At 40.3% G+C, this 15075-nt stretch overlaps 2 protein-coding genes across 2 annotated transcripts in view; one reads left to right on the forward strand and one right to left on the reverse strand.

Moving 5' to 3' along the window:
• The first annotated feature begins 10577 nt into the window (after window positions 1–10577).
• On the forward strand, window positions 10578–11605 carry gemin6 (gem (nuclear organelle) associated protein 6). The gene is made up of 2 exons (XM_067259645.1): window positions 10578–10821; window positions 10922–11605. Exons 1-2 carry the CDS (start codon window positions 10691–10693, stop codon window positions 11298–11300), a joined length of 510 nt encoding a protein of 169 aa, XP_067115746.1. The 5' UTR covers window positions 10578–10690; the 3' UTR covers window positions 11301–11605.
• Window positions 11606–12137: 532 nt separating this feature from the next.
• LOC136965306 (son of sevenless homolog 1-like) overlaps window positions 12138–15075 on the reverse strand; it is a 35610-nt gene continuing 32672 nt past the window's right edge. The window contains exons 21-22 of the mRNA XM_067259405.1: window positions 14299–14420; window positions 12138–14079 (exon numbers count right to left, since the gene is read on the reverse strand). Of these exons, the coding sequence (XP_067115506.1) occupies window positions 13516–14079; window positions 14299–14420 (686 nt within the window). The 3' untranslated portion in view covers window positions 12138–13515. The remainder of the gene's footprint in view (window positions 14080–14298; window positions 14421–15075) is intronic.

A 15075-nucleotide genomic window follows, 5' to 3' on the forward strand; every position in this document is an offset into this window, starting at 1 on the left:
TTTGTAACTAATTAAAGTTAAAGTAGACAACACGATTGCCTTTGGAGAAGGGAGTCTATGATCAGGTGGGGATACAGCACTAGATTCTTATCCAGGGGGCACAGTACATTCATACTGCATATTGCTTTATCCTTCAAATGTAAGATAGGTCAGGCAAAGTGTGAAAGAAATTGCGATTTCCTGTGTGCTTACATTATTCACTAATCAATAGAACTAGTCATTGGATACTAGTTAGTATGTTCTCATGTAAGCTTGCTATTAATAAGAGTAGATTGTGTCTATGTGTCAGGGTTAATAGATGTTCGGGATCAGGAGAAAGTACTGGGTAAATGTCCTTTGTCATGACTACAAGGAGAGCGCCAACTATGATCTCTAGTCTGAGTGGTCATGTGTTGGGAGCTGTGAATCTCTTTCTCTGAGACTGTTGTAACGTCATTACTGCCTGACTTCTTCACTATCTATGTTTACATTCCTGTGCCCTATAAAAGATGGTCCTCCGGCCTTCAGAGCCGAGAGAGACGTGATTGAGACCTAAGCCTGATGTTGTGTTGTCATTTAGTGTCAAAACACTTTCTTCATCAAAAGACAGAATCTTGACAGTTAAAGTTTGTGTGTTTGCATGAACAGTCCTGCAATCTAGTCTACTTGAATTAACTATTGTCATGTTCAAATTATTTACTTTGGTAGACCGCAGGAAAAGCGATGTGTGGTGACTCCAAATGGAATGCAGCAAGAGAGACTTCAAAGCGGGCCAACAAGTTGGATGAAGAAGGTGTGGAAATTGCTATGTGTAGACATGGATTTCTTCTCAAAGGTTGGTATGGGTCTGATTAAGTAGTAGTAAAAAGATAAATAATATATATTTATATAATGATCTAATGCCTCTTTCATGTGCATTGTGCTTTTTTGTAAAGGTCTGAATATGTATAGAGGAGAAATCTTTGCATATCCAATGTTTCTCCAAAAAGAGTTCCAGAGTGCTACAAGATGAGGCCCTGACTCCTCTTCAACCCCTTCAGGAAATGAGGCATTGCTTGTCTGTGATGCATGCCAAAGCCCACCATACAAAATGCGAGGTGATGCTTTTAGCTACTTGACCTTTACATTTTAGAGTATGATGTGGCAAACTGAGTGTAAAATGCCATAATAAATAACAATAGCCATACCACAGTGGTCTGGACTGACCCATACAATAACCTAGGAATGCATTTAAAGTTTTTCTGTAGCCCCTAAGTGCTGCCCTCTAAAGTTGGTAATCTCAGGATATGCTTTAATATCGTGTGTCCACACCGCTTTACACATTATCTTCTTCCTGTAGATTCTGTGGACTGCAAGGAACCAGGAGGGTGCCGGCACCACTCTCGGTGAAGAAGTTGATCAAGTGAATAGTTTTCTCTCCAGTTGTGCCCTTACCACCAAGTATATGGCCAAGTCAAGTTTGTAAGCTTATTTCCCCCTGCCAGCCTGCAAATGTACATGTTTTACAAAATTGTATTGTGATTTTGTTTTGTTCTTCACAGTAAGAACTGACATGCTGACTGTCCATGATATGGGGTGGAATGAACGGAAAGAGAATGGCCTCCATATAGCCTTGTCTTCCAGATTCAAGAAGGTATGTTCACGTACTGAAGATGATTAACTATTTAAAGCAGTTACATTTAAACATAACTTTTACTTATTATACCCAAAATGCATCTCGTTGTTATAGTACCCCCTAGTAGACATTGTAGTGGTACAGGACCTCTGGTAGTTTAAAAGACTGCCTTCTGTATTGCTGTTTTCAGACAGTAGAGAAGACTGTGGATGTGGCTGAGAGCCTGAAGACAATGCTGGAGCAGTTGCATTGCTCTGATGACATGCTGAAACAATGGGTTGTTGATGTCAAGCAGTGGGCCAGTAGCAGTAAGAAAAATACTTAATATATAAACACTCTCAGTCACTTGGTTGTAATGCATATCTGTAGCTTAAATGTAAAAAGTTTATTTATGTTATCTTTAATCAAGGAAGTGCAGCACCTGGTCCTGTTGATGCTCAAAGTTTGCAGATCACAATCGAAGCACTCTTTGTGAGCATTTGTCAGAAAAAGCACTACCTTTACAGACAGAATGGTATGTATAGTGTAAACATAACTAATGCAGATAAATCTTAGGCTATACTGATATCTTCATTACCATGGCAGCTCTTTTTACGTACTATTGTTTTTACTGTATTTGCAGATCGCAACAAAAAGCGACAGAAAATAACTCAACAGATAGCCCAGGAAAAGAAGCGGTTGCTGGAAGACATCCAGAGATACAACCAACAGCCTGATGGTGACCTTGTGGACACAGACTTAGTTGTGCAGAAACTCTCTAACAAAGCTGCAGAGAGCATGATCTGGCCTTGGCAGGAACAGAACACAGGTGTTGCATCAAGATTTAGCTTTAAGTATGCATATAAAATGTCATTAAATTTGTTTATTAATGTCAAATGTTTTTATTCCTTAACAGACAGTGTGGACATCCTCACAAAGAAGAAGCTCTTTGACCACGTAATGCTTGCCTCACGACTAAAAGAGGAAAAGCAGATCCTTGTGAAGGAGATGCTGCAGCACTGCCAGTACCTCAAGGACTCAGTGGCAAAGGTCCAGACACTGATGGGCACTGTTTTAGTGAGCACACAGACAGGAAGTAAGTGTAAATCAAATTATCTGGCTACATTTTCAAATTTATTGGTCAAACTATTTAAGTGGAAACCAATCCTGCTAGTATAGTCTTCGGTAAATTAATTTCAACATCAATTAACAACATTTCCAGGCTTGCCAAATGGATTAACCGAGGAGGGGTCCAAGGGCCTCATCAGTGCACAGTGAACAGCAGACCATAGCAGGCACCTACAGATGCACTCTCAAACCAAGTAACAGACTGGTGGAAGAGGAGGACAGGGAAATGGAGGAAGACATGGACTGGCAACGTGGCAACAGCTCGGATGATGATGATAGTGATGAGGAGGAGGATGCAGAGAATTGAACTCAAGTCACTTGGATTTGAATCACTCAGTCACAGCTGTAATCACCTGAGACCTAACTTGATATACTGTGATGTATACTGTGTGTCCTCTCCCTTTGATCTCTACCTGTAATGGCCCAGGCGAGTCAATTGCAACAGAGGCTGCCTCCAGAGCATGACTGCAGCAGAGCACAGAGCATTATTTGTAAATGAGTGGTAGAACATAACACTTAACTTATAACATGGGTGAGTTGGTGACCTAGCTAACATTTTCGGGTTTTTGTTTTAGATTCACTGTTAGATAAGGGAGCGCGCTGGCTCCGCCTTCCCATTGCGGGGAGGGCCAGCGGCTACCAGGTTTTGGTTTTATTTTCACTAACTCAGTCTTGTTTTTCTGTTCAATAAACTTTCGTATTATTTTTTACATACATTGACTTGCGTGGTTGGACTCACCTTATGTTGGCTGGCAGATTGGGCAATTGAGAAATTATGGGGATAAATTATTCATTTATTATTCATCATATATTTATTCATCATATATTTAAATTATCCAGATTGTTTTTGAAAAATTCTGATTTAACTCTGTATAACTCGAGACAAATATCATCTCAATATTTAGGCTACCACACACGTTAATATTGATTAGTGACCATTAGTGAAAATCCGAGTCTGGATGAGGTTCAAGTTCTGTGTGTAATATATGGTGCGTTCGACTTCATGCAGCGCCGGCGTCGCCTGCCTGACTTGAAGCAGCCAATGGTATTCTCAGATTCAAGGCAGCCGGCTGTCGGTGCTGCCGGCGCTGCATGAAGTCGAATACACCTAAAGTCTCATGGGTAGGCTAATCCCTCGATGTGTCATCTCATTTAGAATACTACTCCATTGCCAACTACGGGCATTTAATGCTAATATTGATTACCTCTTCAACACCTCCATTATATTATAATCTATTCATACATACTTTGTATGTGATATATAAATCGTTAAGATGTTCTGTTTTCAAACCCTAAACATGTAAACTTTGAAACATGTAGTTGAACTACAAATATGGCGTCGTTCAACATCTCGATTTAGTGTTTAATGGAATACGTTTGTAGTTCTTTTAGTAATTTGTGTTTTACACCAATATCATCTCAAATTTTATATCAGATTGATCAGAAATTTAAAATGTACAAGTATTATAGATCAATAAGCATTATATCTAATCAGCACTACAAAAGTAAACTTTGGCATGTATTTTTTTCATACTTTTTATTTTATATTATATTCAAGTTTTGAATGTTTTTGTCACACTCTGCATGGAATGTCTCAATGGAGCAACATGCAAATTTTCAGCCCGGTAGCAGCATACATTGGAGTACAAGACACATTTTAGATTTGGAAAATGAACATTTCAAGGTGGCGCTGATGAGCCTCTATCTGGCTTAGAGGTAAGGCCATATGAAAAAAAGTATTTAATAGTCCAAAATATTCATCAAGGCAAGCCACGAACATGTACCACCATGGACAACAAACCCCTAACCCTAGTGCGGTCTGTTTAGACCATGTCTTATGCAGAGCAACTAATCATCTTTTAAGTTTGGGGATAAACAAATGCACAAGTGGGTCTGTACCCTGATATTGTTTGTGCTAAACCAGGACTATGTACCACCGAAACATAATTTGACTTTGACCACTGATGTAGTCTATTTAGATTATGAATGGTCTTGGAATCTATACTCGGAAAGATACCTCACTGCAATGGCAGTGAGGTATGGATTTTAAAAAGACTTTGTCGTACAACAAAATCAAACCCATTTTTGGAAAGGTCTTAGCTTGCAGGTTCATTTATGTAAGTTTGACACATTCCTGTAAACCCTTATCTGATATATTGACCTTTGAACCCTTGTCAGGGGTCACCTTAAAGCCCTATATTTAGTAACCCTAATTAGGGTAATTAGGGTTAGGGTTCCTTTCATGGCACACAGTTCTGGCTTGGTACAGTGAATAACTGGGGTTAGATAAACTGTGTCTTTCAGTTTCATAACCCTAGCCCCTACAGGGGATCAACAGCGCCACCTAGAAAAGATAATTTCCTACATTTACATTTACATTACATTTATGCATTTAGCAGACGCTTTTATCCAAAGCGACTTCCAAGAGAGAGCTTTACAAAAGAGCATAGGTCACTGATCATAACAAGATAGCCCCAAACATTGCGAGCAGCCAAAACATGAAGCATACATTGTGGAAAACCAAATAAGTGCCAAAGGGAAGAACCATAAGAGCATGCAGTTAAACAAGTTACAATTGAACAACATGAAACTCCCCACAAGAGTGCAAAAGTGTACCTGTAGAAAAAACAATCAACAGTAAAAATATTTCACAGCGAGTACAAGAATTTGAAACCGTTATAACTAACCAACAAGAGCAACAAGTCTCTCAATACGAGTCATTGTGATCCTGGAGGAAACTAACATCAGATCCTAAAATTCAATTCAAATTTTTTTTTCAGCTGAGGCTAGGATCAGCCTCGGATTTTGTATTTAGACCAATATTGACCCTCTTCAAATCATACAGGAACCATGTTTGAAGATTATGATGTAAAATACTGTTAAGTAAAGGTTACATATAAAGACATTTAAATGTTGACTTTTCGAGTACTGATACATTTTGTCTTTCATAAAAGACCAATGAATGTATATTTGTCATATTAAGTGATTTAAATGTAACTGAGGACAAAGATCTTCTCAAAAAAGTAGTTTTTAAATTGAAAGTAAATAAAGAACTACATTTCCCAGAACGCCAATGTTTTAACGCTAATATGCGCCATATTTGTAGTCCATGTAAGTTCACTATGGTTATCATCAGAGCCATAGAAAAAGAGAGTTGCGACACGCTTTGATCTCGCCGACACGTGATCACGTGGTTCATGTAGCTCGCTGTAGTTCCAAAAAACCCCACTGCTGTCAACCGGTTTGAATGGTTTTCAATGAAGCTGGCCAACGGAAGTCGCTTTCTCAGGCAAATGATGAATGAAACAGGCTCGGTTAAAGAAATCCGATATTCTGGCTATCTTCAGCAGACTCGTATCTACAAAGGGCAGTCCTCCCTGACGTGTTTGGTGTAGAATGGAGTGAAATACAACATTGTGAACACTCACTGCCAGTGAAACACAGGAAAAAAGCTAGAGCTTTTTCGTCACGTGGTTCCGGTAGCTCCCTGTAGTTAAACAAAACCCCCACTGCTGTCAACCTGTTTGAATGGTTTTCGGCGGGACGGACAGCAGCACCATCTCGATTCACGGACATTTTCGGTCTATTAACACATAATGTCAATTGGTTACTTTTGTGTTGTATCATGTATGTCTGATACTTTATTAACATGTATGTATTACATGAACTTATACATAACGCAATATTGTGAAGCAGAGCTAGAAATGGCTATGCTAGCTACCATACTGTACAAACTGTACTGTACCATACTGTACATACCAAACAGTAGCCTAATGAGGACTATATTGTTCCACTTAACGTTTAACCTTGGACGGTTTAAGTAAATGGGTCTTGTTAAACGTTTTTTTATTCATCAGCCCACTTACAATTTAGCCTACAACATTAACAACACTTATATTTGTAGTATTTGATGCAAGTTGAATCTAACCATTATCACCAGCAACTGCTCAATTTAAGACAAGAAAGGAGTTTGGTAAATAGAACAGAATAAACAAGGCAACCAACTGCATTCAATAAAACATTTTATTGTACAATGTCCTGTTTTCTTCTACTCCTTTTGTTTGTAGTGATCCGGTGATCTTCTGGCTATGATACATGTACAGCTAGCTAGAGTAAAAGTGTTGCTTACGTAGACCTACAGTCTAGCTCCAACTGCATTTAGAATCTAACAAGCTTACGATGAACTAAAGAATATATTGTGCTTATTAAAGTTATGCATTGTGCTTATTAAAGTTATGAACTTAGAAGTGTGCTCATGCTTAAACATTGGGTCTCACACTGGGTGTGGGAGCAGGCTGTTCTTTGTGTCTCTATCTCTTCATTTTCAGAAACAACCTTGAAACCGGGTGGAGACGGCACCTGAGCAGGTGGGACGCGTAGGCAAGAACAACTCCCTGATGCACGAGAGAACAAGCTCAACCCTTTTTTAATACTTGTGTTTCAATTGCACTGTATAAATATGTGCTGGGGAGGGACAGATAGCCAGTTGGACTTAGTGAACCAGCCCAAACTCTTGCGGGTAGGGAACCGTAGACAACCCCAGAGCTCTGTACTTGTTGATTTTCAACTGCTGCATTAAAGCTGATATTATCGGACCTCTGCGACTCCAGGACCACTCTTTCTAGAACACAGATTTGTGTCATTGAATACCATCATTACATATTGGAATAGACACATAGAATTTGTATCCTTCAAAACTTTCAATAAAGCTGGCTATATAAAATACTACTAATAACAATTGATATGTGGTGGTCGAAATATGAAAAAATGCAGGATTTTCGTGAATTTACCAGCTAACTTGCTTCGGACCACTTAATTTGCAATTCATTGTTGCTAGCTCTACTAACTAGGCTAATAAGAGCTATATATAGAAGACTTACTTCGTATGCCAACGAACACCAATAATTAGAACTAATTTGACAGACTATAAACCAACTGACTTCTGGTTATGATACACGTGCTCTCTAGCTAGCTTCAGTAAAAGTGTTGCTTATGTTAGATACTAGCTAGACCTACAGTCAAGCTCTAACTGCGTTTCGAATCAAACAAGCTATAAGCTTACGATAAACTTTATCTAAAGCTAGCTATATGAAATACTACTAATAACAATTGATATGTGGTGGTAAAAATATGAAAAAATTAAGGATTTTCATTAATTTACCAGCTAACTTGCTTCGGAGACACTGAAAATGAATGGGGTTGAACGGTGGAAAATGCAATGTTTGGAACTACAGGTCGCATGTGACACGCTTTACTTCCGCATTCCTCGATAACAATGGGAGTCTATGGAAGTGTCGCAACTCTCTTTTTCTATGGCTCTGGTTATCATCAACACGCTAAAAATTAGAATATATAATTTATCATTCATATAGCCTACTTTCATGCCATCACCTTTATAAAAGCATGGATTATTCTGAATGCGAGGTCATCGCGCCGCACTCCCAGTACAGATTATTCATATTCAGTCACAAGGAATCCATCATTTAAGATTGTATGCAATGTGGTGTTAATAGGATAACAAATTTACATCCGCTTGTAATGGCCTAACTTTTAATCGAAGTCTTCTCTTCATATGTAGTCTACTCTTACCTCCACCAAGCAAAGGATCCGACTGTTGCTTGTAGGCTTACATAAGTGAGTCCAACCATGCAAGTCAATGTTTTTAAAAATAATACCAAAGTTTATTGAACAGAAAAACAAGACTGAGTTAGTGAAAATAAAACCAAAACCTGATGCAATGGGAAGGCGGAGCCAGCGCGCTCCCTTACCTAACAGTGAATCTAAAACAAAAACCCGAAAACGTTAGCTCGGTCACCAACTCACCCATGTTATAAGTTAAGTGTTATGGAGGCAGCCAAGTTGAACCACAATCGATGCCCAGAACCCAGGAAGTTGATAACAAACAAAATATGAACAGAGAAAAAGACAGTGGCCGTAACAGTATCACAACAAGCTCATAAAATGTTACAGTGTATATCAATAACAAATACAGAACTGGGAACTCTTAAAACAATAACCAGGCAGCTAGGCACAGACATATTAACAGCAGGCTTCCAGGTATCCTCCCATTCTTTTACACTGTGAAAAGAAATACACATCAGAATCAGAATATGGTTTATTCACCATGTATGTGAACAAACACAGAATTTACTGTGGCAGGGAGGGGCATACAATAAACATACAGATCTTAAATTAAGTAAAAGTGCAAAAGTTTAACTATGTCTAAGAATAACAAATAAGATGATTTGCCTGATTTTTTGGGGGTCATTACAACAAAAGATTGTTCATGATGCATAAGCCTATGACCCTTACATAAGACCACCTTTACGTTAAATTATTTTTCTTTTTCCCGGGTACTGAATTTTGGGAAGACCTTTTTGAGGAGAAGAGATGAGAGAAGGAGTAGAAAGTGGGTAACATAGAGAGAGGGTTGGTGAAGGAGGTAAAGAGAGCAAGGGACTGGGGAAAGGAGGTGCAGAGAAAAAATGGGAGGGAAGAGCAGGAGAAAAGAAAGAGTGGGAGGGAAGAGGAGGTGAAGAGAGAGAGTTTGAGAGAAGAGGAGGTGAAGAGAGAGAGGGAGTCATAGGAGGTGAGGAGAGAGAGTTGGGGGAAAGAGGAGGTGAAGAGAGATAGTGAGTAGGAAGAGTAGATGAAGAGAGAGAGGGAGTAGGAAGAGTAGATGAAGAGAGAGAGGGAGTAGGAAGAGTAGATGAAGAGAGAGAGGGAGTAGGAAGAGTAGATGAAGAGAGAGAGGGAGTCATAGGAGGTGGGTGGGGGTTAAGGGTAAAGGTTTGATCCTGAGTGGAGGCAGGGGATGTTGCTTCTGGTGTTTCTTCTGGTGTTTCTTCACCAGCTATGGCAAGAAGGCTATTGTGGTCTGAGAGATAAAGACAAATAAGTAAATGTAGACGTAACATTATTTGAATCTAAGTATAACAGCCCCACAAATGAGGTTAATTTAAACAGAAATAGGGTCTAATCTGGGAATATTTACTCATCAACAATATTCTATTAGTATATTCTATGTTACAAAAAGTATTTAGAAACTAAATGTAAATGCAAAGTTATAAAAAAGCATGTCCCAATGCAAAATATGTGTTCTTACATTTAAGATAGTATTGATAAAGGGTGGTCATTTTTTTAATGATCTCCCTCACAGGCCCCTCTGGTATGAAGCCTATGCCTGCAATGACCTCTGCTGTAACCCCCCCCCCCCTCTCTTCTCTTTCCCCATGAAGAGCAGGGGCTTTAAGTCCAGTTCATGCAGCTTATTGACCTAAAAAACAGACATTAACAAGTTATCAGGCTTTGTCCTCTGTATTAAGAGTGTTTTGAAAATTAAATCTCAAATGTCTATTTCTTTTTCATTTTAATTACGTGAAAGATTGAGCACTCTTGAAGAAGAAAATTAAAATGCAAATAGGATGATTGATTACTAATTTCATTTATGAGTCAAATAATGCAGCCACATTCTTAAAATGCAAATGCCTTTTTGGAAATGCATTTGCATTTGAATTTTGGTGACGATTTGCTTCCATACCATTTGCTACTTATACTAATTGTACAATATAACATAGCTGTATTCATAATATTTTTTGGTGAAACTTTAATTGCACTTGCATTACAACGTCAGTGTTATTGAAAACGATTTCAATTTACCTCCGTCGTACCCACCCGTAGGCTACCTTGACATGGTTGGTGTAAGATTCTGACAGGAAACATAGTGTATCTGCGCATGCGATATAACAATTTGCAAGTTAATGCCTACATTTATATTTCTCAGCTACACACTGAGTTGAAAAATAGATGATTCGAGACGTTGCGAGGCACTGGTCTAATGCACCAGGACATTCCGCAATCAAGCTTCCTTGTTTCCTTACGACACAATTTACAGTCACACGGTGTTAGAGGTCCGTGCATCATGTGTTAAATTTCTACTGAACAGCTTGGAGACAAACGCTGATTAAAAGTGGACTGTTCAAGCTGATCATGTCAACTAAGTGGCGTCAACTGAAGCCCCTTGAATGGGGTGCATATGTCAACAAAGAAGTTAAAGTAACCGCGCACGAAAAGCAACAACATCAAGGTTGGGTGTTCACTGTGGACCCAGTCTCTGCAAGGTAAACAATGTTCTTAGTAGAAAGACGGCTAGCTCCAGAAACCGAATAACTGTTTAAACGCCTATCGTTATACATACACATCTTTCTACTTCATTTGCAGTATCGTCTTGGTAAACATGCTTGAAAAAGGAACAGCTGTGGTTAAGGTGGTAATGGGTCATGCTGTAGAAGAAGTGGAGGTTTTACAGGAAGGGAACGAGGCCATCTCGGAGCGCATGAGAGCCGTCTTCACACCACAGGGTGCACAGACTCTATGCGTGGACGAACTGAAGCGTAGGAAGGACAGCCTTCGTGTTTGGCTGGAGAAGAATCGCATCCCCGTCGAGGAAGAAGGAGAGACACTGAAGGTAGCTAACGTGTTAACCGTTAGCCCTCCCTATGGAGTAGAGAACTGCAGCAGCCCAAATGAGATCATTCTGGCCCGAGTGCAAAGTCTTGTGGAGAGCAACCCTGGTGGCGAGCAACCTGCGAATGTCTGAGAAAGGTGCGCCATTTGGACAAGAAGCTTGGTCAAGAAACGGAGAATCAGGTCTTTGAGCTGCTTTGGTGATTGTGTCAACAGTTTGGGTAGACTGAAAGAGAATCATCTTTACAATTTGGGGTTTAAGAAGACTGCTTTTGAATTGAATTATTTTGATATTTCTAATACTACCGTTAGTACAAAAATGCAAACATAATTGATAGGGATTTGGGATTTCTGTTTTGTAAATTTGCAGTTGTGTGGACTGTAGCTACTGTTAAGTTTTTTGTATGGCACTTTTCTAATAAAACAAGCACTGGTTATTGCAACAGAATGAATCTCTTATCAGATTGATTTCTGGAATTCAACCTGTATGTCTTGGTACATCACACACATCTATCATTGATTATTGAATATGGAATTTCTAATTGGAGTTCACAACCGTAATACTTTGACTATGGCTATCCAAGAAGTTAGTTCACATGCAGTACAAACTTCAGTGGTGCAGGACATAATGGAAAGCTAGAAGCTCACAGAACAACTTTAGTTTATAATGGCGGACACACGTTTGGGACACAAAGTCAACGTGTTTTCTGCCTGATAAATGAAAAATATATATTGCAAGAGGCCCATGCTTGTAAGTACTTGGTCACAGTGCAACTGTTGCATCTGTCATTTGAACAGTGCTGGGAAGAAAGTTCCACATATTTGGGAAAGGTGGGGGAGTCGTTGCACTTTGTGTGTACCGTCTTGATGATCCAGTCAAAGACACTTAAATATTTGTTAATTTTACAATATATCATGGCCTCAAACCTAGAAGGAACAAAAAAGGTATTAAGTAGGAAAACTGGAAAAGTAACATGGAAAAACACTTTTTTTAAACAAACGATGGTCTACTTGTGATGAAAAGTATTAAAAATACTTGTCTAACCAGATTTCATTAGCAAAGAAAAAGTCACCTATTTAAATTAGGCTTCATGTACATCTAATAACGCACTGTTAAAATACATAAATACATTCATGTGTGCCTAACTCAACGAGTTAAAACAGGTCCAGTTTGTAGCAATTCATGATGCTCTATAAAGAGAAATGGATGTATACATCAAATACCCACACAGTTGACTTCAAATACCATTCAAAGACATTGAAACCATTCCGGGCAGTAGTTCTTTTACTATTTTCATGGCTGACTTACACTGTAGAGTGGTAGAAACACTTTTATTCCCTTGTTTAAAGAAGGCAATCTTTTTTTTTTTTTTACATACTCATTGGCAAAACATAAATGAATCAGAAGATAAAAGTACTAACACAAAAAAAAGAAAAATCACTTCTTGTGTTTCTTGAATGCTTGAAAAGTACCTCTTTGGTGTGGAAGGGTACCTGAAATCATGGTACTCTTGACTACTGGCACACAGGACTGCTCACCTTGGATTGAAAGTCTCTACACAAAGCCTAAAACACCACGAACAACATGGCTCCAGAGTCCCTTTTACATCAGAATAGGGCAGGTTGCAAAGGTCGGACATTCGTTATTATGTGTGTGTGTTGGGGGTGTTGAATCGGTTTGAAACCCTCCAATAGCTCAATGAGTTTTCTCAAGTCTGTGGTTGTTAGGCTTCACATGAGTTAGTCCAGTAGTGCCCATTCACTGTTTTCACCAAGGTGTTAATGCTATATTGAGCCTATTGATTATTAATTTTAGTCAAAAGTTCAAACTGGTCTACAGTCTTTTTCTTTCGATGTCCAGACAGAATGCGGTGGACTTGAGGTCCTGGTTATGGTTCGTCGTTTAAGCTATATGTGCAGGGGTGGGTAGGCCACTTGAGCTCACATACATGTACTGCTGCAATCGATTCACATAAAAAATAACTCACTGAAATAAACACTGGACAATGACAAACAGCAAACACACAAACGATAAACAAAAACAAACATTAAGACAGCCCCTTAAGGGTTTTATAGGCAATCTCCAATGGTCTGCACTTGAATGAGAAATAGACAATCATCTTTCATTTAAGTTTTTTTTTCATTTTCTTTCTCCATAAGGGCACATAATTTTTTTTTTTACTCCAGGTAAGAACACAATCTACTCTGACTTTCAGTTTTTTTTGTTTCGTTTATTTTCCTGTCAAAGTTTTAATTTATGCTTTACTTCTTTTGTTCTGATCTGAAGTCTTTAGTGTTAGCTCATCTAATCTCCCCCCGCTACCAAAGAGTCACCACGTACAGAAGTCTTAGGAGGGGTTGGCATTCTCCACCAAAGGGGGCCCGTCCCGGTGTAGGGAGGCATGCGCAGACACCGACTCCCTTTTGTACGTTTTGGGGGGCAGTTTGGGGATGGCCTGGGGAGCGCTGCCCCCCCCGCTTGTGCTCTGGCGGGGGGGCACAGGGGGCCCGGCGGCATTTGGGGTGAGGGGCTCGCAGTCTGGAATCCCCCCTCCTCCCAGGGGCGGGGAGGGCAGGTGCTTGCGCGGGCCCAGCGAAGGAGAGGGTGTGGGGGGCGGTGGAGGGGTGAGGGGGCAGAAGGGCAGCGGGGAGGAGACGGAGGAAGGGGGGAAGAAGGCCTGGCTCAGTTCACCACGGATGCGCCCCTGCGGGGGCGGTTGGAGGTGCAGCGGGGAGCTGAAGACGTCCGGCGTTCTCACTGGCTCCCGCGGCGGCAGGGTGGGCGGGCTATCCGGGGGCTCGGACACAGAGGTGCGGTCCGCTGAGATGGAGTATCGGGGGGAGTAGACCTTGGTGTTGGTGGGGTGCCGAGGGGGAATGGCAGGGGGACTGTCCAAGTGCTTTGACATCATCTGGATGGGAGAGGGAGGGGGATAAAAAGAGGTAAATGAACAAATTACAACAGACACTGTACTCTGACCTGTTCAACACTGTTCTTCTTCAAAACAGCTGAACAAAGATGCAATCCAGCTTTTCATACATAGCATTCTCCTTGTTTAACAAAACTTAATTGTACAGTTCAGTCAATCAATTCACACTAACAATTGAAGGTCAAAATAATGTCTCTTCACCTTCGAGGGGGAGGATTCAGCGGGGGCGGACTCAGGCCGTCGGCGGGGCGGGACGGGCGGGGGGACGGGGACGTCCTCTGAGCTCCTGTGGAAACTAACCATGGAGGATACCGAGGAGGACCCTGGTAATACACAAACACAGTGTCAACTCCCAAGAAGCACACAGGGGTAATGTGACTTTGAAGAATAATCCCCGAATAAGCGTGAAATAAAATGTGTGACACTGAACAAAGAGTTGTATAACCTTATTTGTCTTTATATGATCCTAATCACCTAACTCAAATCATTTTATAGTTCATGTTATGTTAGTCCTGACTGGATGACGGGTTACACGTGACCTAACCCAATCAAATTTTCTCCCCCCCAATCCCTTACAATCTGAATCCTGACCTATGAAAACAGACCCCATACCAAGCTATTAATTAATTTTATATAAATCTTTTTAAAATCTCAAAATAAGTGGAATTGAGTAGCTGCAGGGATGATACTAGTGGAGAATGAACCCTTTGAAAAGCCTTAAACAAGCCATCATAAACCTGCTTGAGATGTTCAAAAGAGATACACAGTAACGGATCGGTCAAGGCTGAACACAGAGCACAACAGCTTCACACTAGTCACATAAAAATTGCTTTGTTGTGTAGGAGTCCATCATTGCATTGAGACCATCCCCTGACAATGCGTCATGAAGCACGTTTCCATTTCTGACGCATGGATGTTTATGTGACCATCGTGAAAACCGTCAGGAGATTTAGCGACAGAATGTCACGACGACAACAA

The sequence above is a fragment of the Osmerus mordax genome, chromosome 21 (genome assembly GCF_038355195.1).
Source record: "Osmerus mordax isolate fOsmMor3 chromosome 21, fOsmMor3.pri, whole genome shotgun sequence".
NCBI classification, from domain to species: Eukaryota; Metazoa; Chordata; class Actinopteri; order Osmeriformes; family Osmeridae; genus Osmerus; species Osmerus mordax.

Bases quoted from the DNA above. Each gene is read 5' to 3' on its own strand.
- gemin6 (XM_067259645.1), top strand. From the start codon at position 10,691: ATGTCAACTAAGTGGCGTCAACTGAAGCCCCTTGAATGGGGTGCATAT. The intron at 10,822-10,921 runs GTAAACAATGTT...CTTCATTTGCAG, and splicing joins GTGGACCCAGTCTCTGCAAG to TATCGTCTTGGTAAACATGC.